At 39.3% G+C, this 27,328-nt stretch overlaps 1 protein-coding gene across 2 annotated transcripts; it reads right to left on the bottom strand.

Annotated features, from left to right (window-relative positions):
* Positions 1-2,695: 2,695 nt before the first annotated feature.
* On the bottom strand, positions 2,696-20,246 carry PIGA (phosphatidylinositol glycan anchor biosynthesis class A). Of its 2 annotated transcripts, XM_072431324.1 has the most exons (6): positions 20,124-20,246; positions 13,966-14,722; positions 12,794-12,926; positions 9,623-9,755; positions 8,650-8,856; positions 2,696-7,541 (listed from the first exon to the last, which is right to left on the bottom strand). In XM_072431324.1, exons 2-6 carry the CDS (start codon positions 14,678-14,680, stop codon positions 7,266-7,268), a joined length of 1,464 nt encoding a protein of 487 aa, XP_072287425.1. In that variant the 5' UTR covers positions 14,681-14,722; positions 20,124-20,246; the 3' UTR covers positions 2,696-7,265. The 2 variants fall into 2 exon arrangements, with proteins under 2 accessions (XP_072287425.1, XP_072287434.1); XM_072431333.1 differs by lacking the exon at positions 8,650-8,856.
* Between the last annotated feature and the right edge of the window lie 7,082 nt (positions 20,247-27,328).

The raw sequence follows: 27,328 nt of genomic DNA, 5'->3' as shown, positions 1-27,328 counted from the left end.
GCATCTCTGAAAGTCTATTTTAAAACTTTCCACTGTCTGTTGACTGAACAGCTCTGGCTTGTACAATAAAGGAAAACTAAAAGTAAATGAACAGGATTAGGTCAGACCCAACTGTTGTTTATATGGCGATCCAAGTGACAATCTGTTGTTCTGGGACCCCAAAAAATGTGATTGACAGCAGGACCCAAATGGAGTAGAACAACATTTATTGTAGGACTTATGGTATTGAACCCCCACCAGTTATTAATTGTATTAAATAGGTTGTAGATAGTGTGGGTAGGAATTAAAGCTTCTCTCTGGTTTTTATTACTTTCTCTGTAATCATTGAATAGAGTCTTCCTAACATTCGTTGTGGTAACTGAGACAGAAGAGGAGCTGAATCACCTCAATATTGGAATATAGTAATAGTTACTAACGTTTAGAAGGGTGAAAAATGTTTGTATTGCTGTCCATGTTGGAGAGTTCCATGTTGGAGAGATTACAACACTTTCCCACGTTACCAAAGAACTATGTTTCACTGGAGTTGGATTCTAAGATGCCAGGGCTAATGTGGTGTAGAGTAGGTGAAGGTGGGACAGCAGAACTAAAGGGATATGGTATAGGAAGAAGACCAATAACATTGAAAAAAAAGCCTTATGATTACATTTCATTGTAAAAAAAAAAAACATAAGAGCAGTAATGCAGTTTTGCACTTAAGTCAGAAAACAGTAATGTCAAAAAGCAAACACCTATTCTATGTAAATCCCACCATACGTAATACACCACTTTCTTTGGACATATTTGCAGAATATGCAAATTCTCACTGACCTCTGTAGCCTCAGGCATGGGGGAGTAATTCATGCTCAAAGACTACAGAAAAAATGTCTTTAAATACCTCCCAACTGTCCTGGATCATATGGCACAGTCCTGGGACCTACAACAGATATGAATGGGTCACTTTTTAGGCAAGCTGGTTGCCAAAAAGTGAATGACCGCTACTAAGCCTAACTTGCCATCGAGGCAGGCTTTCCTGTCTTTTTTTTTTTTTTTTTTTTTTATATTTTCGGGAATAAACTAATCACAGTAACAACTACAAGTGGTAGAAATAATTCACACATTCTGGCTTTTGACTTAGCCATCCCAAAACAATAAAATGCGTCCCTTTAAAAATCTCCAGCGTAGATTTATTAGTATGTTTAGTATCACTATCCTGATGTAGGGAGATATTTCTCTTTTAAATATCTGACAGATTAAAAGATGTTTTCATTGAGAATTGCCCAGTTTTTAGCCTCATCAATCTTTTCTAAGATCCAAACCAATTTTGCTGTTCCTGTCTATAATATTCAGCGCAGCACAGTGGCTCAGGGGTTAGCACTCTGGACTGGCAGTGGTAGGTCCGAGGTTCGATGCCCAGCCAGGACGTTATCTGCATGGAGTTTGCAGGTTCTCCCCATGTGTGTGTGGGTTTCCTCCCATGTCCTGAAAACATGCAGTTAGGTTAATTGGCTTCCCCCTAAATTGACCTTAGACTACATTTAATGACTATAGTAGAGACATTAGATTGTGAGCTCCTTTGAGGGACAGTTAGTGACACGACTATAGACTTTGTACAGTGCTATGTGATACAATGGTGCTATATAAATACTGTGTAATAATAATATATATAAGCATCCCCAGAGGATAATGTTGCCATCACCATTGTTTACTGTAGAAATGTTTTTCTTGGGGTGATGAGATTTGTGGAATTTGCACCATGCATTTACAATGATAGTCTAAAATTCAATTATAGTTTTTAACAGATTAGAAGAACCTTCTTCCTTGGTTTCTTAATTTAAGCAATGTCTGTGTACAATATCTACGAACGATCGTGTCGTTATCTGTATGTACAGGATCGGTGCTATACGATCGTTCGCAGATATCGTGCAAGATCGTTCGTTGTTCGTTTACCAACGATAATAATTGGAAGTGTGTACGTAGCTTTAGTGACACAACTATAGACTTTGTACAGTGCTATGTGATACAATGGTGCTATATAAATACTGTGTAATAATAATATTTATAAGCATCCCCAGAGGATAATGTTGCCATCACCATTGTTTACTGTAGAAATGTTTTTCTTGGGGTGATGAGATTTGTGGAATTTGGACCATGCATTTACAATGATAGTCTAAAATTCAATTATAGTTTTTAACAGATTAGAAGAACCTTCTTCCTTGGTTTCTTAATTTAAGCAATGTCTGTTTTTTCGACAGATTCTCCTATCTCCACTATGGATCATATGAGCTCCTTGTGTTATTCCTTGGTCTTTATTGCATCTCTCATTATTGCTCTTTTGCCCAGTGCGTGAATTTCATGGACGGCTTATGTTTTATATCATCATATTTTGTTAAAATGAATTCAATGGTGCTTTGCAGTCTAAGCAAAGTTTGGATTTTTTGTGCAACCCAATTGTGATCTATATTTCTCTACAACTTTCTCTGACAGTCAATGGCCTTTCAGAATAGATCTATTTACTGTATGTATACAGACATCATGGGACACATTGATTGGACATAGGTGGACCCTAAACTAAATGCATTAACTCTTTCAGTTTTTATTTCTAGCAATTGTTCTTCTAAAATTTTGGCGATTAATCTCAACCTTTGGGGGTAAATATCCCACCAGCTGTTCTAAAGACATTCAGTAAAGGAGAGATGGAAATAATAGGAGACTTACACAGGAGTGCATGGATTTTATTGTAATTTCTGTAAAAATAAAATCATACCAAACATAAGAATAAAAGGTAAATAAAACATTTAATATAAAATTTAAATACAGTAATGACAATGGTCATAGTGCCTATTTACTAACCCACAAACGCTGTATTCAATGACTCTGAACAATTGACTTGTCTTACTGTTTGAAATAAGTAATGTATTGATTACAAAAACAATCTTATGAATTAGTGTCATCATTTCCACAAATATGAGGGCACCTAGTATTTCCTGCCTACATGTCACATAAAATCCAGAATCGAAATAAGTGTGATAGCAGGCACTGTGGTACGGATCAGTCGTTTTTCCTGTTGTGATTTCCAGTACCCAAAGTGAAGGAAAATCCTTTGAAAGGGACACAGATTACCAAGAACCCTGAGATGAACCATTCGCTATTTTATCCAAAATGGGTTTAAATATAAAACATGAAATTAAGTTTGATTTTTTTTTTTTGTGTGGGAGGGGGGTGTTGTCTACTCTGCCATGTCTGCTAATATATATGTAGTTAATGCTGGACATTTTTTTACTTTTATAAACATTTTTTTCTATGGGGTATATTTATAAAGCAGTGAATCTGACATTCGCTGAAACATTCCCTGGTAGGGAATCAAGTCCTGCGGTTGAGGCAAACGGACCTGGAATGTTTCTGTGAAATAGACCCCTATGTTGCTGGTCCCCAACACATGCAATTTCCTTCTCTAGTGCTAAAATAAAAATATATTTGTGGGTACATTGCACAGGTATGTAAAACCAGACGTCTTTAAGCTTTTGCATATCAGTGCAGTGAACCTGATGTAGAAAAAAAAAAAGGATTTGTGACAGTTATACTGAAAGTCTATATTGCAGGACAATCTCTGCCAAAGGGAGACATGACCGTTCCAGTGACATTAGACGAAAACCTCTGTATCCTTGTTTTAGGACACCCTTCCTTGGCTTTATATTAGCAGCGGACAGACTAGAGAATGCGGGTCTAAGAGGTACATGGTACAATCACCTATCATGCTTTCATTTTCTCAGCGCCAACTCATACATGGTCCAATATACCACCACTTGTTAAAGCTAAATGCATAAACCCCTTTCTACGGTATTCAGATAGCATTAGATAAAATCACTAAAACAAAGTAATCAAATTCATTCTCTTGTACAAAATAAAATAGCAATCTGATTGGCACCTCAAAAAGAACAGAAATACATTATGGCCTTGTTCAGGTTGTATTTACAGTTCAAAAACAGTTCCTATAAAAAAAGGAAGATCATGTGACCCATTTACATAAGTTCCCAGTTCCATAGAGTTCATAAGAACTACAAAACATTTATTTAGGAGTTATTTGCATATATATTTCTTATATATATTACTATATATAATATATATTATCTAATTCTGAGTGCAACAAAATGATTTTACACATATATGGTATGAGAGCTACTGTAATGATTCGTATAGAAAATAAATAGACAAGAAATAAATCACAGGGAAGACCTCAAAGATAATTTTAAAGCTGGACTCCAGGCAGATACAAACGATAGATGTTAATGCATGTCTAATGATTTATTACATGTTTAATATAACTCGTATAAGTACAATTGATTTACTATAAGCCTCTGTAGCAGGCAGACGGCTTTATTGGTCTTTTGATAATCTTTAAAGGTACAGGCAGCAATGTTTTATTTAAATGTAAGTGGTGCCATCTACCAGACTGTGCTGTGTGACAGGGCTGTGTAAATCTTAGACTGGATAAACAAAAATGTTAGATGGCAACAATCACAAAGATGCAGCAGCTGTCAACAACTATTAGTCCCAGTCCATCTTTCTATGGAAAACGGCACATTTTTGCATTTTAGAAGAATTGCCTAAACTAAAGCTTTACATCTTTTTATCCTTCTATATTGCTGTACCTCTGCATTTTATGGCTTACCTGGAAATACTTGAAAATATAATTTTCTATCTGTGAAAATGTTGCTCTAATATTCTTTATAAGGAGAGGAGAATGAGAAGGGGATTTTACTAATAGAAGAGAACAGAGTGCAATGTGAAAAGCAATAGGAAATCCAGTGAGAATGATGCAGATTCACCCATTTCAAAAATCTAAATAGATTTACTCTCAATCATGGAAGATAAAGCATAGTAAGTCAATTCCCATAGTTCTATTATATGATTGTAAACACTTTACAGTGGCCGTGAAACAATAAAACTGCATTGTTCATATAACATGCATTCTCCATACATCTTAACTAATCAGAATTTTATCCCTGTGAACTGGATTTTAAAGTAAAGTATACTTACCACCCCCTTCTAAAATCATAAATGTTAAGGAATTAGTGCACTTTAAGCACCTTTTATTATTTCTCCATGTAGCTTTATTTGAAAAAAAAAAAGTAATCTGCAAAATGTATGTTTTTTTTTCTGTTAACTGAAAGTTTTAGACAGATTTTCTGCAGGGACCCCAGCATAGCAGCATTTGCACTGGGTCAACCTTTTAGGGAGCTGGAGGGAAGGGGAATAATGGACGGTTTCTCTATACAGGTTCTCTATCTGTGGGTCCACAGATGCAGGAAGAGAAGGATAGAAGTACACAAATTCCTAAACTTGAAACCCCATGTCTGAAACTCCTGGTCATTGATGGTACAATACAAATTATTTATTTAAGCAGGAAGCAGAGACAATGAAGAATAGATGACAGATGCTGAAATCCCTTTTCCATTAGGAGGGTCCCCCCTCCCAGAAAAATAGTTTTGTACAAATGCTGCACTGGCACCAAGTCCCCTGACCAATGCTTAGGCATAACTTTCTTGATCCTAAGTGAGAGGGCTGAAAGTTACTCTCACTGTAAAAGGAAACAAATATTACTCACAAGCAGGTGACTCCCTATCTTTCTATTCCCTTTCATGAGGCCACAGTTTTCCATAAATCTATATCTATATCCAAAAATCATTTTATAGGACATTGTTTAGGCAGGACTGAAACATCAGCATTCAATGGTTACAACCATAGTAACCCTGCTAAATTACACAAATTAACTATTTTCCTATAGTTCTATGCCCCATTAAAATGTACCCAGCCCTTATAAAAAATAAATAAATATTTTTTGCCTGAAAATAGTGACATTCAAAACTTTGTGTCAGTTCCACCCTTCCATAAAAAAAAAAATACTTTCTTTGGGCTTAGTCTACACAGACTGTTTCCCCAGCGTTTAACCTGAGGCTTTTAAAGCCCTTGTTTGAAATCCCCATGCATTCCAACTACACCAGGACGTTTTCTTCAGGCACATTTATTATTAGTTTAACATTTTAACACTTTTGGGAAAATTCTGGGAAAACGCTTCCATTGAAAACAATGAGGACTTTTAAAAGCGTTTTTAGCAGGACTTTGGAATCTGGAAGCCCCCTTTAATAAGGAGACTCCCAAGTCTCTGCCACCCCACCCTTTGCAATAAGTACAGGGGTACAAAAAAAAAAAACCCCTTCATTCCCTGAAAGGGTTAAAACGTGTAAAAAAAAAAAAATAGGACCAGGCTTTAATATTAAATTATTTTATTAGATGTGTGTGTGTTTGTGAAACGAAACTTTTTTTTTTTACAGGTTATCCCACAATTACAGGATAATTCCCATTGCTGCATTCATTCATAACATGAGCACAGCTGTGGGACTCCTCCTGACAGTGAGGGATCCTGGGCACTAAATTAAATGAATCCCTAAATTAGGGATTAAATGAAGACAAGGCTCCCCATTCACCTCTAGTGCTCCTTTTCTCAGCCATTCAGCACTAGACTTGAATTGGGAGAGTTGTCCTCATTCATCTCTAGTGCTCTGTGATTGGCTGAGAAATAGGAAACCCTGATGAGAGTTTATTTACACACACACACACACACACACACACACACACACACATTAAAATATTTTAAAGCCTGGTCCAATTTTTTCACACATATTTTAACCCTTTCAGGCAATGTTAGAGGTTTTATGTAACCCTGTACTCTTTCCCTGAAAAGGCTTAAAAGTAACCCTTTTTTTAAAAGCTTATTTAAAATCGCAGTAAAATGTGTCATAGGGGTTTGTAAAAGCTTTTTAGCGTTTTAAAGTCAAGCTTTAAAACGCTTGTAAAAGTGCATAAAAACTTATATAAACGTGGTAGGAACGTTTATATGCGTTTTTAAAAATGTCCATGTAGACCCAGCCATAGGCAGGTAGTCCTATACCAACATTTTATTTAGAAAAAAGAAAAAAAATCAGAGCTTATGCTATTTGTTCTGTAGGCATTTTAGCTTTATATGTCCCCACAGTCAGCACTGCAAGAAAGACAATGAATCGGACTGTAATTATAGGCAGCATGTAGAAGTGCAATAAAGGGCCGATAACCCACATTTACAGACATTCAGGAGTAAGAAGAGACGGAGTTTACAATACGCCATGGGAGTGTATGAAGTAAAGTACAGGAGAAATCAGTATTCTGTTCAAAAAACACCTTGTTGGTTTTTAGGCAGCAAGATCTGCTGAAAATACTTGAAAAGTTACAGTCTGAGAAAAAAATATAAATCATTTCAATGAGCTTCCACTCTTTGCATTGGCCATTGTTTTTCGTGATTTTTTACAGCTGTATTTGTGTGACCAAGCTCCTTTTGGCCCTGTGGCATCAACTGCAATGTCAATCAAGGAGTCTGGGGTATTCCATCGAAGGAACATGAGAAATAAAAAAGTAGCTACCACAAAAAGGGCAAAGATGCTTCCCGTCACTACACCACAGTGACTTATAAGACGCTCCAGTCTCTCATTCATTGGCAAGACAGTTTCATTAGAGACTCGATCGTATACCTAAGAAAAAAAAAATGGAGTTAGCAGCATCATGTTAACAAAACATGGCCCACATCTCTCTCTTGAAATAATATATAAATTATAGAGAATCTGTAAGATCATTTGCAGCCTTGGCCTTCCTGCCGTGATGGATAGAGACTCCGACCAGAAACTTATATTTCTGTAAGAAAGTTTTTTTTCCATTATTTTTAATACTAGGTGCATGATTCCAATGACACTAGTTTAAGAGATTTAAATCGTATATATAAGTTTTCTTGAGGTCATTGCAAATAAAGCTAAAACGGAAGTAAACCCCTAAAAAAAAAAAAAATCCTGCAGATCAGTTAATCCATTGGGAGGTTTCTTCTATCGGGTCCCACATCTTCCCGGTATCCATCTTTGGATCGGTGCAGAGGGAGCTCCCTGCGCCGCAATTTTCTCCTTTCTTTTTCCGTGTTCTTCTTCCTATGTCACCAGATTTGGCACTGCTCATGCGCGAGATCAGGTGATGTAGATTAGGAAAAAACTTGCTGATCTCGCACGGAGCATGCGTGAGGTTGGCAATTTTTGATGAAAGCGCTTCTTCTGCGCATGCCCAAGATCCTTGGGCATGCGCAGAAGGAGCAGCCAAGAGCCTCCTGTGATGGGTGACTTAGGTATTCCAGGAAGCTCTGCACTCCTATTTATTCTTGATCGATCTCCCAGGCCAGTGATTTTCAACCAGTGTGCCGTGAGAGATCTTCAGGTATACCTTGGGAAATTATCCAGTTACCATTGTTGAGTGTCTGTGCTGTAGTGACTGGCAGAATAATGTAATACTCTTCCATGTCAGTGGGTGGCAGTAGGTAACTTAATTGCCTTGTTTATTCTCAGAGACAAGAGAATTAGCTACAGTGTGTCATTCTGTAACATTTTTGATTTGTGGCGTGCCACAGGATTTTTTCAATGTACTTGTAAAGAAATGTAATGTAAAGAAAATTGGTCTAGTACCTGGCCTGAGAGTGCTATATACCACTATTGTAGGCTAGTGCGTGCCACAGGCTGGATAGGGATGCTGTGACTTCCTGCACTGAAAAATTTCAGCAATTTAACAAGAATGTTACAACAAAGCAAAACTCACACAACTTACTTTCTCAGTTCTCTCAGCTACATTTTTCCAAGTGTAAAAACTCTGCACAGTATTGTGGATTGCTTCAGGAGAAGGTAAATTTCCTGATTTCAGTTGATCTATAGCTTTCTCCAACCCATCACACAGAGATTTTACAGACGGCTCACACAGAATGATGAAATCCTCAGGAAGCACCTCGGGAATCCCACCAACTCTGGTACTCACCACCTGTTACAAAGAAAGCAAGCTGAAGTGAGGTGCTGCGACTAAACTGCTAAAAAAATCAATATGCAATATCTGGAAATACTTTTTAGTATTATAAACCAGGTATTTAGAGCTGTACCTGATCTGATCCCAAAGACTACAAATGTTTTCACCAAAGATCTACCCATACAGGATCACTATATAAGTAGAATAAAGACCAGTCAGCTAGGAATTTCTGTCTGTATCACTGTTGCTGATATTTCCACTGCTGAAATCATCAGAACCTGAAACATGGTCCAGACCTTTGGCAGTTACATTCAAAGTAATCAGTTGTAATTGTAAATATACTGCAGTGGAGGCCATAGTAGAATAAGGATAATGACCCTAGAAAGGTGTATGCTATTTATTTAAATCTGGAATCCGAATAAAGAATCCTGTGTGGGACAGTCTACCTATTTATGCAACTAAATAATGTAACGCTACAACAAAATACGAGATTTCCATTTTTCTTTAAAAACAAGACTAACACAGAGGCTATCATTGCCGATTCCTTCTGTAAAGCCCATTTGGCTGGCTGGTATACTGACACCAATATTTACACAATTTCCAAGTTAGTGGCTTAGAATAAGGATGTAGATAAGGTCTTCTGACTTTTCTCCGACACTCCTGATGTGCATATTTGTTCCAGGTTCGGGACTTAAAAAATATTGAAGCTGGTATGTGAATCTTTACATTTTTTTTAGTTCTATTATAAGTATTCATGACTAAAGATATTAAAACAGTTCGTTACCTGCAATCCACAGCTAGCAGCTTCCACGATTGCCATGCAGAAAGCTTCAGTAAGAGATGTGTTGAGGAATATGTCACCTTCCACCAAGACATTCCGTACCTGGCGGTGTTCCAGAGCACCCAATAGCCGTACTCTGAAATCACATCATAAAATAAACATTAATGGATTTTATTTTTAGTGTATAATTTACCAACTTTAACATGAAAATCAACAACAAAACACTACAAGTTTCTAAGTATCCATAAAATGCTAGATGGTTTTGATATTCAAAGATGGTAAAAGAGAAAAGGCAGAGAAGATTAGCCTGGGTGATACATCAGCAAGTGCAGAGGAGTGACTATCTAGCAAAACTACCAATGCCACTGAAATTTTCCCGGACACTGACCTCAAAATTTAATATGGAGACTGCTTAGGGGCAAAGTGAAAAGCCACCGCTCTCCACCAATGGCCGGGATACAATGGACACAATATAGAAGCATACAGGAGTATAATCTTACCTAGAAGACATTTGTTTAATGAGTGGGAGGTGCTGAAGGAATTCGTCTTGGTTGATCTTTTTTCAATACAAATATGAGTAAAGTTTGGGACCACCTATGGATACCGGTGTTGCCTATCTATCTCCAGTAGGAGATCAAACAGTGCCAGAAAGGTGCCTTTAAAGTCCATTTGGATATACGCAAATGAAAATAAATGCAATTTTTAGGAGGGCACAGGTGGGTTCTATCACTCACTGGGTTGAATAGGTGCTAGTGACCCCAGTGACAAAACTCATTTCTATAGTCCCCTCCTCTAAGGTCTATCACTGTGACAACTAGATTCCTTACACTTACAACATCTTTCTGGTTCTTGGGTGATGACATATCCCCAATAGAATGCCAGACACAAGATGCCAGAATGTGAAATGCCGACAACCAAACACAAACTCATATCTCTACTGACATTTTTTCCTATATTGGGGATAGATATATTATATTTTTGTGTACCATAAATCCTGATGAAGCAGCTGTTACTGTGAAACTTGTCAAACTCTGACCCCCTACTATTTGCTGCTATGATTATGAAAGATCTCCTTTGGCTCCCCCTCCTCTCTTTGGTCCACATTGAAGGATGGGTGTGGGGGGGCAATTGCATTTGGTACAATATATGTATATCATATAGATGCTTTTTATTTTTAACATTTTAGAGTGCATGTTAACAAAAACTAGTGATCTTTTATTATATGTTTGTCTAATGGTTGGTAAACCCACCAAAAAAATTCCCATTTCGTTAAAGATATGAGCATGTTGCTCTAATCCTTGTCTTTTTAATTCTGTGTTAAATTAAGGGACTGGCTACTTTTTCATTTTGCTTGTTCTGTTCTATGAAGAGAGGAGGAGCAGGAGGTTCCCCTGCTGCAAGAACAACAATAACATTTTCAGAGGCCTCAGTCTTTATGGATCCACATGTTGGATCACTGATGGCCTCCTGCACACACAATAGCCCCAATGAACATATTGTTTGTATAAAAAGCTCAAAGTGTACCTGAACTCTAGATGTCCTTTTTTTTTAACAAAATTATATTTGAATGTCCCCTTTGATGATTAGATAAACACATTTACCTTGTCTCTATGAGATCCCATTCCTGGGACTTCACAAACACAATGTAAGGTATTTGTATGCTCTCCTCTGAGGAACGATTACCTTCATTTGGTATGTAGGTGGTATCAAGTCTACAACCAAAAAATGTGAATGGGAATTCACAAAGGCAAAGTAAGGGTATAAAGCTAAACTCCTGTATACCTGTCTGTATTAGTCTGTAATTTGCAACCCCTATTTAATGTACAGCGCTGCATAATATGTTGGCGCTATATATATAAATTATATATAATTATAAATTATATAAATTATATATAAATTAATATTATTAATACCAGAGAAATACTTAAAAAAATGAGACTGCATGTAAACTTTAACAGGGATTCAATGTTTCACAGGTGCGAGCCTTGAGGAAACCTGCTGGCTGGAATGAAGAAAATATTGAAACTCTATATTTTAGGGTCATCTACAATGTTTTAGTTTTGGGACCCACAAAACAATTGGAAGAAAGTAATTGTGATTGCAAATTTTGCTAACTAATGGCTAATCTACAATTTGCTGCATTTTATTCAGTAAAAAAGTGCAGCTAAATAAAAATATAAAACCACCAGTGTGTTGAATATAAAGAACACACACCGTCACATTGTGCAATACTTGGGCATTCCTTTCCTTTTCTGAGCAAGTAACATAACCAGTTACACAGGGCGTGTATAGATCTTGAAACCACAATTTGAAATGTTTTTCTCTCTTTGTTGTACGTTTCAATTTAATGTGACAAGTCCTCTTTAAGAACATCAAAGCAGAAGAAGTACACATGAAACAAAGCCAAGATCTCTCCATCTGTCAGAGCTGTGCTGGAAAATAGCCATTATTCAGATGGCTGCAGAAATCTGACAGCTTTATATGCAATGTGCTTGATTGGGAATGATAAATATTAGTGGGCTGTAGCATGAATATTCAAATGTATTTATATGAAAGGGAGTACAGTGATTATGGTTGTATAACCCATTCTGTTTTCATTATTTCTCCTGGTGCATTCTTGTGAAGATTTCTAGACACTGAAATGAGTGTTTTATGCCTTTGTGTATTCATACAAATCACTACTCTCAGTGCACAATCACAGACCAAAGCCTGGTACAAGCGTTCAATAATTGTTGCACGTTAATAATAGTCTCTGGGTATAGTTGTAGAAACAATTGCTGTACAGGAAGATTGCTTGCATACTGCGGGCATACAGGTGGCACTCTACTAGGGACTACAATAATCCTTGTTAGTTCTTGGTCATTTAGCGATTTATCGTGGAAAATTAGTTTTGCCTTTTTTACTCAAGAAAATCACAATGTTTGTATCAATTGCCAAAAAATGTAGTTTTAAGGGTAGCTCATGCAAATGAAATGGAGATTCTAACAAAACACACATTGATGTGCACAGCATTGCCCTACAGTGGGAACAGACCTGGATCCAGGTGCCACAGGGCCCCCTCACATACCCAGAGGACACTGGATGGATATAAAAACCTTCTATGTGGGATTCACATACAATACTTAAACCTTTTTTATCTGGAGAAAGTGGAATTCCACTGCATTGTATTTGTACCTGTCATGAAGCTGGTATCTTTCTCGTACCTCCTCTAAAATGATTCTCTTCGGCCCCTCACCTCCAACCAGAAAGTGCAGGTCTGGGTATCGGTGGCACATTTCAGGGATTATACCCCCAAGCAAGTCTATTCCTGTAAAGCAAAATATAAGGATTATAAAATACATTAGAAGGTTGATCAGTATTGTCTGAGCATTATGAGCAATGAATCATAATTACTAAGCATGACTGATCTTTCAGCATTCTGACCATTCCACCAAAATCTGATCAGCCGAGTAAACATAGCTGTGTTAGAGGTCACCACTCTGACACACACAGTACCCATCACAATGAAAAATGTTCATAAATAATACTGACCACCCCAAAACTTTTCACTGGATGATTTTCTCAGCAGATTATAGTTAAAAAGTGTTTATATAGTGCCAACATATTAAGCAGCGCTGTATATTAAATAGTGGTTGCAAATGGCAGACGAATACAGACAGTGACACAGGAGGAGGAGAGGACCCTGTCCAGAAGAGCTTACAATCTAGGAGGTGGGGGAAGTCCCACACAATAGAAGGGGGATATGGAATGGTGGTAGTGAGCTAGTAAGGGTTTAAGAGACAGAAGGAGACGGGTGGGCAAGTTTGATGGGTTTTGAGTGCTTTTTTTAAAATGAGCAGAAGGTAAAAGCAAGTCGCTTAGGACAAGGAAGACCATTCCAGAGAGTTGGGGCAGTTTTAGAAAAGATTTGCAGTCGTGCGTGTGATGAGGTTATGAGTGAGGAAGTCATTAGTAGGTCATTGGTGGAGCGGAGAGAGCGGCTTGTGGAGTATTTTTCTATCAGGTCAGAACCGTATGTGGGACAAAAACTGTGGACGGATTTTAGGGCAAAGCACACGAGCTTGATTTTGATTCTAAGGTGAAATGGAAGCAAATGATCTACAAAGAGATGCAGCAGAAGAGGGATGGTTATGTGTAGGTTTAAATTTGCTGCACAGGGTATGCACCCTATGGCAGGGATGCACATGGATTCTGCATACCTGCCAAGGAGTTAACCTGGGTTAGGCTTCTGTAGGCTTAGAAAAAGGGAAATCCAGGAAAATGAAACACAGTTCTAATAGGTTTTTTACAGACCCAGAGCGATAACAAAACATTGTCCATCAGAAGGAAATAAAGAAGATCCTTACCTTTTCTGTACACAAGTCTGCTGACCACCACAACAGTAATCTTATTAGTCCTGATTTTCTGGGGGTCTGGAGTGAAATCTGTAGGATCCACAGCATTGGGGATGACAGAGACAATCTCAGGGTTTAGAGCAGCTCGGAGCACAGTGTTCTCTTTGCTGGTGTAAGAGACACAGATGATGTGGTTTGTATCACACAGGGACACCGTCAGAAGTTTGTTGGTGAGCACTGAGCTGACATCAGCAAATCCAAACAGTGAATGGTCCGTGAAAACCGTATGAAGCCCCATTGTCTTAGCATGGAACAGAGCATCATGTGCCATGGCAGAGAAAGAGCTGTGCGAATGAACAATGTTAACCCTTTCTCTTACAAAGATATTCCTGAGTAGGGGTAGACTATGCAGCAGGGTGGTGGCTGTAGACTGGTTATACATAACCGTTAAAGGTAAATAATAAACCTTTAGGCCATTGGTGAGGTAGCGGATTCCTTTCCGGTCCTCATAAGCATGAGTGACAATGATAACCTTGTGTCCTCTCCCAATCAGACACTGCGATAGCTGATAAATGTGACTCTCTACACCACCCATGTTTGGATAAAAGAAGTCGGAAACCATGCATATCACGTGTGCCTGGCCGACTGGACAGTACGTGGCTTCTGTAGTCTTAGAAGAGTCATTATGAGAGCGGCGTGTACACCCTACTTTTTGATCGTAAACCATGACAGAGACAGGTGGCAGGTACCAGGTCCTCTTCTTGTAGATCTGTAAGACAAACACACAAATCTAATTAAATCTAAGGGTTGGGTAAAATAGTTCAGGATACAGTCAGTCATAGGCTTTATTAGACACTTTAAATACAACTTGTCAGGGGGTCTGTAACCAGGCACAGCTGGGGCTCCCATCTGATCAGAACATGTTATTGTACAAGTCACCCATACCTGTGCTCATCTCTAATAAAATTTGAGATTTTAATTTTTGGGAGTTCCTCCACTTCTAAAGAGCTGTGGGGAAGAGAATACCATGTCACAAATGCCAACTCTGCTCTAATCAACCTTAGGGCAAAATTAGACTGACGATTCAAGTTCTGCTTCCGCCAATTTGCCCTCATGGAGCTGCTCCCTTGGTGACCCTAAGTCTATGTACACACATCAGATGATTCTCGTCCAATATTCGTCTCAGGGCCGATATTGGATGAGAATCCAGCGTGTACAGTATTCGTCTTCTGTAGTTCCAACGACCGTCCTGGTGGATCCACGGAGGATGAAGGATCGTAATGAAAGTGAAGGTGAGAGAGCACAGCGGGGTGCTGCTCCGTTGATCTCCTTCTACTCTCTCCATAGAGCAGAATGGGGCATTATGTACAGCGCTCGTTCAGTCTTTTCTCGTTGGATGGTGAAAGATCCTTTCCAACAAAATATATTGCATGTGTGTACCCAGCCTATCATTGCACATCACATACAAGTGGTCTTGTAGCAATCCTGACATTACTTTTATCTTCCCACTGCCCACACCTCCAGCTGCTCCCTACATACACAAACTACAAAAATAATCCAGTATAGGAAATAGGACCTCCTTGTAATAGCGCCAATGCAAAGCTGGCCACAAGGGTCACCAAAACATACAACGCCATTATGTAGATTACCTTTCTGGCACCACAATGTGGAACATCTAATAGAAATAATAACCCCTGAACATTAGAACATAACGCAGGAAAATAAATCAGGAGGAATACCTGTCATATTTAAACCACACAGCAATAACTATTTATACTTCTGTAAATGATTAATCTCTTTTCACAAGTCCTTATCAGCTTGTTACCTGATGTTTATTACATAATCAAAGCCAAAGATATGGACCTAGAATTAAAGTTCAGCTCCATCATGTCAGGCAGAGCTGAGGATATCAGCAATGTGATAACTGCTCCGAAATAATTAAGTTAGGTAAACCCTCCAACACTTGATATTCATTTCAATAGTACAAAACAGTGTTCTCCCCAGCCCCTTTTAGCTAGGCGCACCACCCAACACTTTTCAGTCACCACTCGGTTGTTTTTGGGTGGTTACTGGAGGAGTTGGGTCACAATTCAGGGGATTCCACCCGCCTATAATTTTTTCCCACCCAGCCTAAAAAAAATTCTGGGTTAAGCACTGCAAAATCTCAATCAGCATTTGCCAACACCCCTGTATTGGATATTGTTCCTCAGGAGGAGTTTGACTTTAAGTTGGGTTTCATCTGTGTAATATGGTAATACAATGCAACGCTTCACAGAGTCCATAGTCATGTCACTAGCTGTCCCTCAGAGGGGATCACCATCTAATATCCCTACCATAATAATATGTCAATTGTCCATTAACAATTATTAAATCAATCTGCATGTCTTTGGAATGATTTTAAGAAAGTGTACTGGCTGGGATTTGAACCCAGGACCTAGTGCTGCAAAAGTCAGAGTGCTAACCACTGAGCCACCATGCTGCTATTGCATAGCAGGATAATGCTTGGAAGAGTATACAGTGGTGCCGCACATTGTGGGATGAATGAAAGCAGAAGGAAGTATATGCACTGTACTGTGTGGTAGGCCCCCTCTTATATATATATATATATATATATATATATGTATGTAGGTGTGGGGCAGTGGTGGGTTCTTTGTACTATGGGCCCCCAGGCAGTTTTATTTCCTAGGGGTCCATGTATAGACATTTGTGTTTTGCTTCTGTAAAGCATGTTTGCAGTGGAATGCCTGAGTTTGATCTTATTCGGCAGTAAACTGTTTGCACTCATATGATAGTGGCGATAACATAAAACCAGAGCTTCAGGATACAGAAGGTGTGCACAGGCATTGTGTGTGAGATTATTATCTTAATGGAAACTTTTACTGAAAGCAATAAAGACAGCTCAACCTTGTTTGATAAAAAAAAATTAAAGTTTGCATATTGGCTTTAGCTACACACACCAGATGATTGTCGCCTGTAATGGTCTCACAAGAAATTCTAGCATGTACAGTGGCCACCCGCCGTTCATCAATCCACCCTGGCTGATTATTAGGCACAAGAATGGAAGAAAGCACAAACGTTTGTCCTCTCTAAGAGTCAAGCCATTGACCGAGTGTGTTGAGAACCATTGGATTTAAAGTGACAGGAGTCAGTACATTATAACTTTGGTACTGCTGCTATATCCAGTCATACCTACCACTCTGAAAACTGCCTTACTGGCCTGGGTGCAGCTTTTGGGAACCACTGTACAGATGTCTCGCTGTTCCTGATGAAGCGGACTATATTCTGCGAAACGCATCGAACATATTTATAACATCTACACAAATGAGACCTGGAAAGATTTACAGTGAATATTATGTTTTTTATGTATTTTATTTATTTTAGAATCAACTGTTTTTTACTGGTTTCTTATACATTGTTAAAGTAAACCCAAAACAAATCACACCTTCAATCCGCAGATCAGTCTATCTGTTGGGGGGTTTCCTCCATCTGGTTCCACATCATCCGTCTATGAGACGGCGCAGATGGAGTGCCAGGTGCCGCCCTCTTCTCTTCCCTTTTTCTAGGTTCTTCTTTGTACGTCGCCTGATCTCACACTACGCAGGTGTGAGATAGGGAAATATTATTTTTTTTCACAATTGATGAAAGGGGTCGGAAATGCTCGGGCATGTGTAGGAGCAGCCAAGAGCCCCAATGGATGCGTGACGTAAGGTATCCTGGTAGGCTCTGCGCTCCCATTTATACTTGATCGCCTAGGCGACTGAGAATAAAGGGGACGGTGCTGCACCCTTTTTTTAAGAAAAAAAGAAAAGGGTGCTGCACTTAAAAAAAAGACAAACAAATTTTTTTACTTTAAATAAAAGGGTTGTCCACTTTTTCCATGCTTTAACTGGGATTTAACTTTGCTCATCTTTCAACATTTCTCCAGACAACAGAACAGTGCCGAGTGTACAAAGCTCATTCCTTCTTCAAAAGGAACTTTACTCAAAAACGAGTTGTTCAATAATTAATCTATTCTTACTTACTTGCACTAAAATGTCAGTCTTCCCTGGTGGCACCGGCTGGGTCAGCTTGTATCCATGAAAAGTATAATGATTTATGAAGTATTTAGAAGTGGCCAGCTTGTGACTGGCAAAGTTTAGGTTTTCTTCTTCTCCTGACATTCTTCTCCACCCCTCCCCCTCCCTCCCTGTCCCCCCTGCACGGAGAGCTCACAAGCTGAGAAGAAGCAGGAAGTAGCTGCAGACAGAGCAGTGGCACTTCAGTGACATGAGAGCCCCAGGTGGAAAGAAAAACTAATCTGCATAATTAGGGCAGTGGGAGTGGATTAGAAACATTTCCCAGATTGCACCGCCTAGGCGATAGAGAGATAGAGAGCGATATGTTATCCATAAGCCAAAGTTGATTTTGTGAGTGTAGGTAATAAATGAGTAAATGATAAAGTATAATTTTTAGGTACAGCAATCTGATGTCTTTTATTATTTATTATTATTATTACACAGTATTTATATAGCGCCATCATATTATGCAGCGCTGTACAAAGTCCATAGTCACGTCACTAGCTGTCCCTTAAAGGGGCTCACAATCCAATGTCCCTACCATAGTCATATGTCATTACCACGGTCTGAGGTCAGTTTTGGGGGGAAGCCAATTAATCTAACTGCATGTTTTTGGGATGTGGGAGGAAACTCACACAAACACAGGGAGAACCTGCAAACTCCATGCAGATAATGTCCTGGCTGAGATTTGAACCCGGAACCCAGCGCTGCAAAGGCAAAGAGTGCTAACCACTGAGCCACCGTGCTGTCTTCACAGCGTTTTACTTAATCAGTGAATTCGGAGGAAAATGACACATTTTTAGCATCATCTGTGTAGATGGGCGGCTGTGACACAAACACATGTCCCATAAATCCCTGCCAAGCAATGTGACAATCGGCAGGGGGAAGGAAACAATTCCTTATATAAATACACTTCCTGCTTACAGCAGAGAATACAGCATAAAATATAGGGCAGTGTTTCTCAATCTTTTTAACATGGGGGAACCCTTGTAATAACTTGGTCATACATGTAATCTAGTAATATATATAATCTGGTCATACATGTAATCTAGTAATATATATATGGTCATACATGTAATCTAGTAATATATATAATCTGGTCATACATGTAATCTAGTAATATATATATAATCCGGTCATACATGTAATCTAGTAATATATATATAATCCGGTCATACATGTAATCTAGTAATATATATAATCTGGTCAAACATGACGCTGTCTATGTCAGAGTTTCTCCAATCAGGGTGCCTCCATAGGGTATTAGGAGTTCTTTGAGCCTCTCTGGTCAGTTTGGATGACCCCAATGACCTTTTTTTGTACATCCTCCATCAGATCTATGAATTGCAGGTGGAAACCCAACAATCTAAATAAATGGCAACTCTGTCCTTTGCTCCCTCTATTTATTGTACAGCGCTGCGTAATATGTTTAGCAATCTCTAGGCTTCTAAGCTTCATACAGACGTCACTGGAAACAATCTTTTGTGTGACAGATGACTAAACGAGCTGTATGCACATTCTGTTTTATGGAGGGAATGCAGGAGAAGAATCCCACTAAACTCTCCTCCAGTGGAATGCACAGCAGTCATTCACAACTGGCCATTCATCAAGCTGCCATGGTGAATTGATGAACAATGTTGGGCGACATGTCAGATTTTCACCCGATGTGAGCAGAATCGTTTATCTCAGCTAAGAATCAAGCAGCGGGTGTATGAACCTTTATACTACATAGTAGACGGAAATTGTACACGCAGATTGCAAGGTGCAGAGGACCATAAGAAGCAATTGATTAAATATTATCCTAAAAAGCCAAACAAGGCGTGTTATTATAAGAACATAAATGTCACTGCCACACATTTCCAGGGACACATCTGCACAACCTGGAGCGGTCCCTTTAATTCTCAGGCAGGTTTATAGACAGATGGTGCTAATCCTGAGGATCAGACAATCTACACACCAGTCTGATCTAAGGAAGGGGAAGTACATGCACAATGCTACAGAAACTATTAAATCCCATTACATTAAACACAGCTTTATTTTAAAAAATAGCAAAAATACAGACATCTTCCTCCTAATCAGCAAAAGAACACAATGTGACGATCTGTATATACATACCGGGGTGATCAGAAGGCGAACACCTGCAGTTAACACAAATCAGGCTCATCAGACAACAGAACAGAGCTCAGATCGCTGACAAGGAAGTGCGGCATGGCTCAATACAGACCGGCAGTAGGCGGAGACTTCTAAACCCAGAGTGAGTGAAAACGAGGTGTGAAACGCAGAATCTGTAGCTAGATGAACAATATGAAAACGAGGCTTGGAACAACAACAAAAAAATGTCAAATACATATATATGGGAGTAGGAAAAGATAAACTGAGCATGGGCGAGATTAGCCAATAGGAGCGCGTTCTGGCTGCTAGGCGACCTGGAGCGTCTTAATAGGTAAACAACAGGTCACCAGGATAAAAGTAAAGTTGTGTAATACTCAGGGCTTTTAAAGTTTAAAGTGGAACAAACAGCAAAAAAAACAAAAAAAAACAAAACCGTCCATGTCTAGTAGGTCCCTGTGCAGGAGCCAGATTGGGTTACATGCAGATTTCACAACGCATGCCACATTCAGGAAAGCCCCTTCTGCGTATGCTCACTCTGGAGAGCGAGCAAGCACAGAAGGAGCAACCAGGAACCTTCAGGGACATTTGGGATATGTATCCCAGGAAGCTGCAGGTTTCCCCATCAGTCTTTCCTAAAAAAAAAAATAATAAAAAAATTATCTTTTTATTCTATAAAAATGTTAGTCAACCTTTTATAATATAAAAAATGTGATGATAGGTCCTCTTTAATATATAATCATGCCTGTTCTGCAAATCTACGTATGACTCCCTCAGAGCTCTACAATGAATACAATCTGTTTAGGTCAGGGGTTTGAAAATACATTAAATAGTATTAAACAGTATTTATATAGCGCTAACATATTACGCAGCACTGTACATTAAATAGGGGTTTCAAATGACAGACAGATACAGACAGTGACACAGGAGGAGGAGAGCAACCTGCCCCAAAGAGCTTACAATCTTAGAGGTGGGGGAAATAGCACATAATAGGAGGGGGGATATGGAATGGTAGGAATTAGTGAGGCATTTAAAGCGGATCTAAACTAAATGTTTTTCCTTACATAAAAGGTAAAAAATTAACTTCTTTTTTGGGCGGAGGTTTTAAAAAAGGGAAAAGCCTCTTCCATTTTGTTCTGATCGCTGCGATGATCAAGAGAGAATGAGAGTGCAGAGCCATCCTATGTCACACATCTCACAAGGCTTCTGGCTGCTCCTTCTGCGCATGCTTTAAATGGGGAAAAAGAAAATGCCAACCTGACGCATGCGCAATTAGATCACCACTCTCTTTCCTAATGTACCACAGGCTACATCATTCAATCTCACCTGCGCAGTGCAAGATCAGGTGACAAGAAGGGCAAAGAAGATGGAGACGTCTGGGACAAAGGAGGATTTTAGGACAATGTGGGACCTAATCCAGGTAATCTTCTGAGGGATCAACGGATCGGCGAAAGTAAAGCTGAGTTTTTTTTTTTCTTAGTTTACTTCCGCTTTAAGGGACAGAAAAAGCCGGGTAGGTGAGTTTGAAAAGATGGGCTTAGAGGGCTCTTTTAAAGAGCAGAAAGTAGAAGCAAGCCGAATAGGGTGAGGAAGACCATTCCAGAGTCGGGACAGCTCTAGAAAAGTCTTGGAGCCGTGCGTGTGATGAGGTTATGAGAGAGGAAGTCATTAGTAGGTCATTGGAGGAATGAAGAGATGCCTGCTAATGGATGCAGCTGTCTTCTATATCTTCAGTAATATCTTCAGTCAATCTGCTGAAACTATACGAGAACACTTAAATGTCTGGCAATGTCACTCCTAACTGGAGAGAGGTTTGGGTCCCCTTAGAACTGTCAGACAAGGGGCTTTCCTTTGCAAGCAACCCCCGCAATATTCAATCCTGGTACAGGAAGAAAGGGAGGGGGTGCAGACTTGCTTCCAGTTCCTGGCCACCAAAACTACATACCAGAAAAAGGGTTAACCGCCCCATGCTTTATTTTATTTTTATAACTTTAAAGTATCACTCCAGGCTTGTCATATGAGGCAGTTGTACATTTCCAATAATTCTCTCTAAGCTGCATGAAGAAAACACTCTCCCTGCCATGTGTTATGATAGGTGCGTATTTCCCCACTGATCACTAACAATGTAATTGCACACTTCCCAACTGATTGATGGCAGTGGAATTTCACATTTATCTATTTCCCAATACATTTTTTGCTGTACTATGTACACAAGGGTTTCTGCAGAGGCTGCTAGGGGTTCCTTGAGCATAAAGTGATTCTCAGGTCAGTTCAACTCTGTAAGGGTGACATTCCTCCCACTGGCCAACAATGTAACAGGCATTTCTCCTATTGATCACTAGGCTAATATACTGTGAGCTGTGGAAGAAGAAGAAGAAAAGAAGAAGAAGAAAAAGAAGAATTGGCCCTAAACAGGCAAATCCAAACTCCTGTGTTCCCTTAGCATAAGGAATGTTCTTATGCAGTGCAATCCAACATAAAGGATTAAAAAGGATCACCAATCTATTTGCTCTCTCTTCAAATGTTTGGGAATTCATTATGTATAATTTTCTGCTGAACATCTAGCTTGGAATGTTTTTTTTTATAGATATGTGTGGAGGACTTTTACTTAGCATGATACAGTACTGAAAACTTGACACCTGGAGTTAAATAACACAGTGGTATTTAGAAGTGTTCTGAATCTTGAACATTTTTCTTTTCTTCCTCTAGATGTCTCCTGTTCATCATGAGTTGAATTCCAGTATTCTATTACTGAACATATTGGTAATGTATTAAATGATAACGTCTATTTATTAAATTCAGTATATACTGGGACTATTACACTGCTATTTTTTAGCCAAGTGCCAGCCACCTTACACCTACTCAGCAGCTCTTCATCAGGATAAGGATTTCAAGTGCAGGTTCATATTTGGACAAATATCACCGCAGCACCCTAACATTTGGTGTTGTTATCCATCCCAGCCTCCTCCTACCCCCAGTTTTCTGACATGACGTACACTTAAAAACGACATTGCTTATGCTAGATGGGTACCTCAGTGGTGTTTATTAGGCTTGTGGTACTAGATTTTCACCAACTGCACTTTAAAAAAGTACAGGAACATTCACTGAGGTTTTTAGGATGGGAGGTGAATGTAAGCATGCATAGGGTGTGATGCGGTTGTGTTTTATTTTTCTTTTAACATAATCATATACTTTTAATTGGATAGACTCAAAGGGGTCTATTTCTAAAGCAGTGAATCTTACATCCCCTAGTGGAAAATCTTCCACGTCCTTATGTTCCAATGGCAGTAATTAATTACTGATGCTCCACTAGGGATTGTTTCAGTGAATGTCTGATTCACTGCTTTATAAATAGATCCTAAACTGTTCTACAGGTAATGAAGTTTACACCCCTTATATAATTTTGCATTTAAATACCTAATCAAATGTTTTATGGGATACAACACTATGCATTCTAATTATTACCCCAAACTTTTCTGGAATTAAATTGGGGTAGACCTCAATAGACTCAGCTCACTGTTTCAATTTAGTTTGTAATGCCTAGTCTAGATTTTTCATCCCATGTGCTACAGTTTCATGAAACAAATACTAGGGCTTTTTTTATTATTATGATTATTATGAATGAATATTAGTCATCACAAACCTTTTGCTATCTGTGGCATACGGTCGAAAAGTTTGATGGGTAAGCTATTTTAAATGGGCACCAATGGACTCTTGCACCCATAGAGGACTCTCCTTGTGATCACTGTCCAGGCATCTGTTCAGACCTCAGTCAGTGCAAATCCCCCGGCAGCTCATCTACTGTGAAAATAGCAGGAGTATCCTGAGTGGAAGGGGGAACTTTAATGTGAAAGTGGTCTTGATTTGAAGGGGGATCTCTGGTGTGAAGGGTGCCACTCTGATGTAGTAAGGTATAAAAAGGGCAGCACAGTGGCTCGGTGGTTACTCTGGCCTTTGCAGCTCTGGGTCCCAGGTTTGAATCTTGGCCAAGACACTATCTGCATGGAGTTTGCAGGTTCTTCCTGTGTTTGTGTGGGTTTCCTCTGGGTACTCCAGTTTCCTCCCACATTCCAAAAAACATGCAGCTAGGTTAATTGGCGCCCCCCAAAATTAACCATAAGCTGTGTTAATGACATATGACTATGGTAGGGACATTAGATTGTGAGCCCTTTGAGGGACAGCTAGTGACAGGACTATGGACCTTGTACAGCACTATGTAATATGTCTGCGCCTTTATAAATACTCTGTAATCATATAAAAAAGGAAATCTAATTTCGGAGGTGGGCTAATATATAATGTGGGAGACTTTGATGTGAAGTGAGGGGCTTCTTGACCTGAAGTGGGACTCTAATGTGAAGGGGGCTCTGATGTGAAATGTAGGGGAGTTTCAGATATAAAGGGGAAACTGATTTGAAGGTGGGCTCTCAATATGAAGGGTGGGAACCCTTTGTGTAGTGAGGGGGCTCATGATGTAAAGAGTCCTCTGATGTAAATAAGGGGATTTTGATGAGAAGACTTCTAATATGAAGATGAGGGCTGTTAATGTAAATGGGGAGACTCCACATAAGCATGCTCTTTCATATCAGTAACCCACCTGCTTTTTAGTTTTTTTAAAAGTTTGTACTGAAGCCCACTGATCAGCAAGAAGACCATTGGCCAACAGCAGTGCAGAGTTGCAGAAGAAGAGGAGGTCCAGTTTATTAAACAGGTTTATTAAATGATATCACTGATTGCTATCAAACTGACAGATTTACTGATTGCTGTGCATGTTCTTTTATCTTTACCCTTTGCTTTACATGTTTATTTACTCCAAATACAGGGGACCAATGAAAGCAGAGACTAGGAAGATGAGGGGATCCTACACTGGTATAAGTAAAATGGATCTGACTGCCTTACAGCCACGTAAATCACTTCTGCTTTTAAAAAAAGCTAGCAGATATTATGAGCTGACTTTTTATTTGTAGCAACCCTCTATGATAGTAATGTCCTTTATTGGTTTAGGATTTAATCTAAGTGTAATCTGGACAGTTCCAAAACCAAATCCCTTCAGAGAGTGATGGTTAGCTACCATTTCTTGCAGAGGAGGCATCAGTCCATAGCAAGGTGGCAGCCAATCACTGGCCCCAGTGCAATACTTTTTGGGCCAATAAAAATGTTTGACTCCTTTTTAGATGGGTTTTTATCACAAGTTAAATATGTGGAGACCTGAGCTACAGGGCCCTCTGGCCATGGACTGCTAAATAAGTCAGAAAGGACAGAGCAGGTGAGGAATGGAACATTGTTCTTGGTGGCGAAAGAGTCTGACTTCAAAGAGAGGAGCCTCAGGAAAAAAGGGGTCAGAGACAAGAAATCTATGGACAGGATCCTACAGGTGCTAAAATTTGGGACTGTAACTTTAAGGAAGAGACTCACTCTAGTGTAGAAATGCTTCTCATATGGATCATTGTGGACTCAATGCCCCTGATTCATCAAGCAGAATCGGATTATCGCTCGCACATTCGTATTCGCGATCCGAAATCGTACGCCATCGCGCTATTCAGCAACTGAAAAAGATCGCGGCCGGAGCCGCGCATCTCCGGCAGCTTTACACTGGGGGGCTAATTGACCTGTAAAGGACTGTAAATAAGCACAGAACAGAGAGCAGGTGTGCGCTAATTAATTGCTATGATTGCATGATTGAACTTAACAGATCCTCCTTAATCGCGCAGCTGAAATCTAATCGCCTTAATTGGAAAGATTCGCGCCCCCTATTGCTCATTATTATGAAGGCAGGAATCTGGCTGGCAGTGAGGAGGCGAGTGTACGAGCACACTCGAGTCCAGGCCGCGGTAAACCGCGATCGCTGGCCGCACGTATTTTCGCGCTTCCAGTGAGCGCGGATTTTATTGATGAATCAGGGGCAATGGGTCATGCAAGGAGAATGAAGGTCAGCCATTATAGTGTCTGTGATGGACTGCTATTGATTTCAACTGCTACTCTATGACACTCCTACCCTAGCCCTCTCTCCATATGTGTTTGAGTTACAATAAACCCACAAAATGAAGATGCATGAGCCTTTGTGATTTTTTTTGCCTCACTACTGGGAGGAACCAAAGTAAAAATATGTTTAGCAGATGTGATTCAAGCGACTATATAGACACCCAATAATTTGTACCTGTGTTGGACCCCCTGATGTCTCCATATAAAGCACCTGTCTTACTGTCACATTAATTTTTATAGCTCTAGGAACTGGTGGTATAGAAGACACTTGGCAATGTAAATAATAGGTCCGGGTGCCTAGGAAGGGGGCTCCAGCTGTTTGGCAGCAGGCAAGCTTGTTTGAAGATTTGAAGGAAATATAAAACATTCATGAATAAAATGAACTATGTGCTAAAATGTTTGACTATGCCTGTTCAGGGCTTCTTCTATTTTTATATATATACAGAAATAAATTGTTTATAACGTTACGTAAACTGTCCACAATTTACACTTATTGATATGATTTATTTCTTTACAGTACGTTAATAGTAATAAAAACCGCCTATTTTATCCCTTTCCATTACTGACCTTGCCTTCTACTGACCAGGTAAACCACATGTAGCATTATTTCAATTTGGCAGACTATTGATGTCAGGAGATTCATTCCTCTTTATTTAACAAGAATCAGCAGGCTTGTATGTTTACCATGTGCACTCCGCATAACCGTCCATGCTGCTGGTGATGAAGAGGCTCTTTTTTATCCTCACTGGTAATATGTTATGTCATACAATAATGACAGTAATACAAGTCTACATTTTCCAACTCCCCTTACGCTCATTCATCCTGCATAATTGTTCTTGTTAAGACATACTCTGAATGTGTAGCATTGTTTATATTCCATTTTCATTCCATCATAGTTAAGAATTCCAGATGTACAATTACTGCACTGGAGATTTCCCCAGCAAATAATCAGATGTTGGAGATATGTTTGGCAGTCTTTCTGAAAACTCTTATTTAAAAAATAGGTATAAGAGGAACATACACATATTTTTTATGTGTAAGCTAGCAGAACAGGGGGCATAGTTGAACCCCCCTGAGCTTTAGTGTTAGTAGTTTCTGCCATTTTAAAGTGGAACTCAAAGCTTCAACACATATATATCCAGTAATTTACCTTTGATTATGTACAACAAATTTTGCTGAACTCTAGAACAGCGATCCAATGTTTCCTGGTTAAGCTTTAACATGAATCTCTA

This window comes from Pyxicephalus adspersus, chromosome 1 (genome assembly GCF_032062135.1).
Source record: "Pyxicephalus adspersus chromosome 1, UCB_Pads_2.0, whole genome shotgun sequence".
In the NCBI taxonomy this organism is placed as follows: domain Eukaryota; kingdom Metazoa; phylum Chordata; class Amphibia; order Anura; family Pyxicephalidae; genus Pyxicephalus; species Pyxicephalus adspersus.
This window is presented reverse-complemented; position numbering and strand designations above follow the sequence as displayed.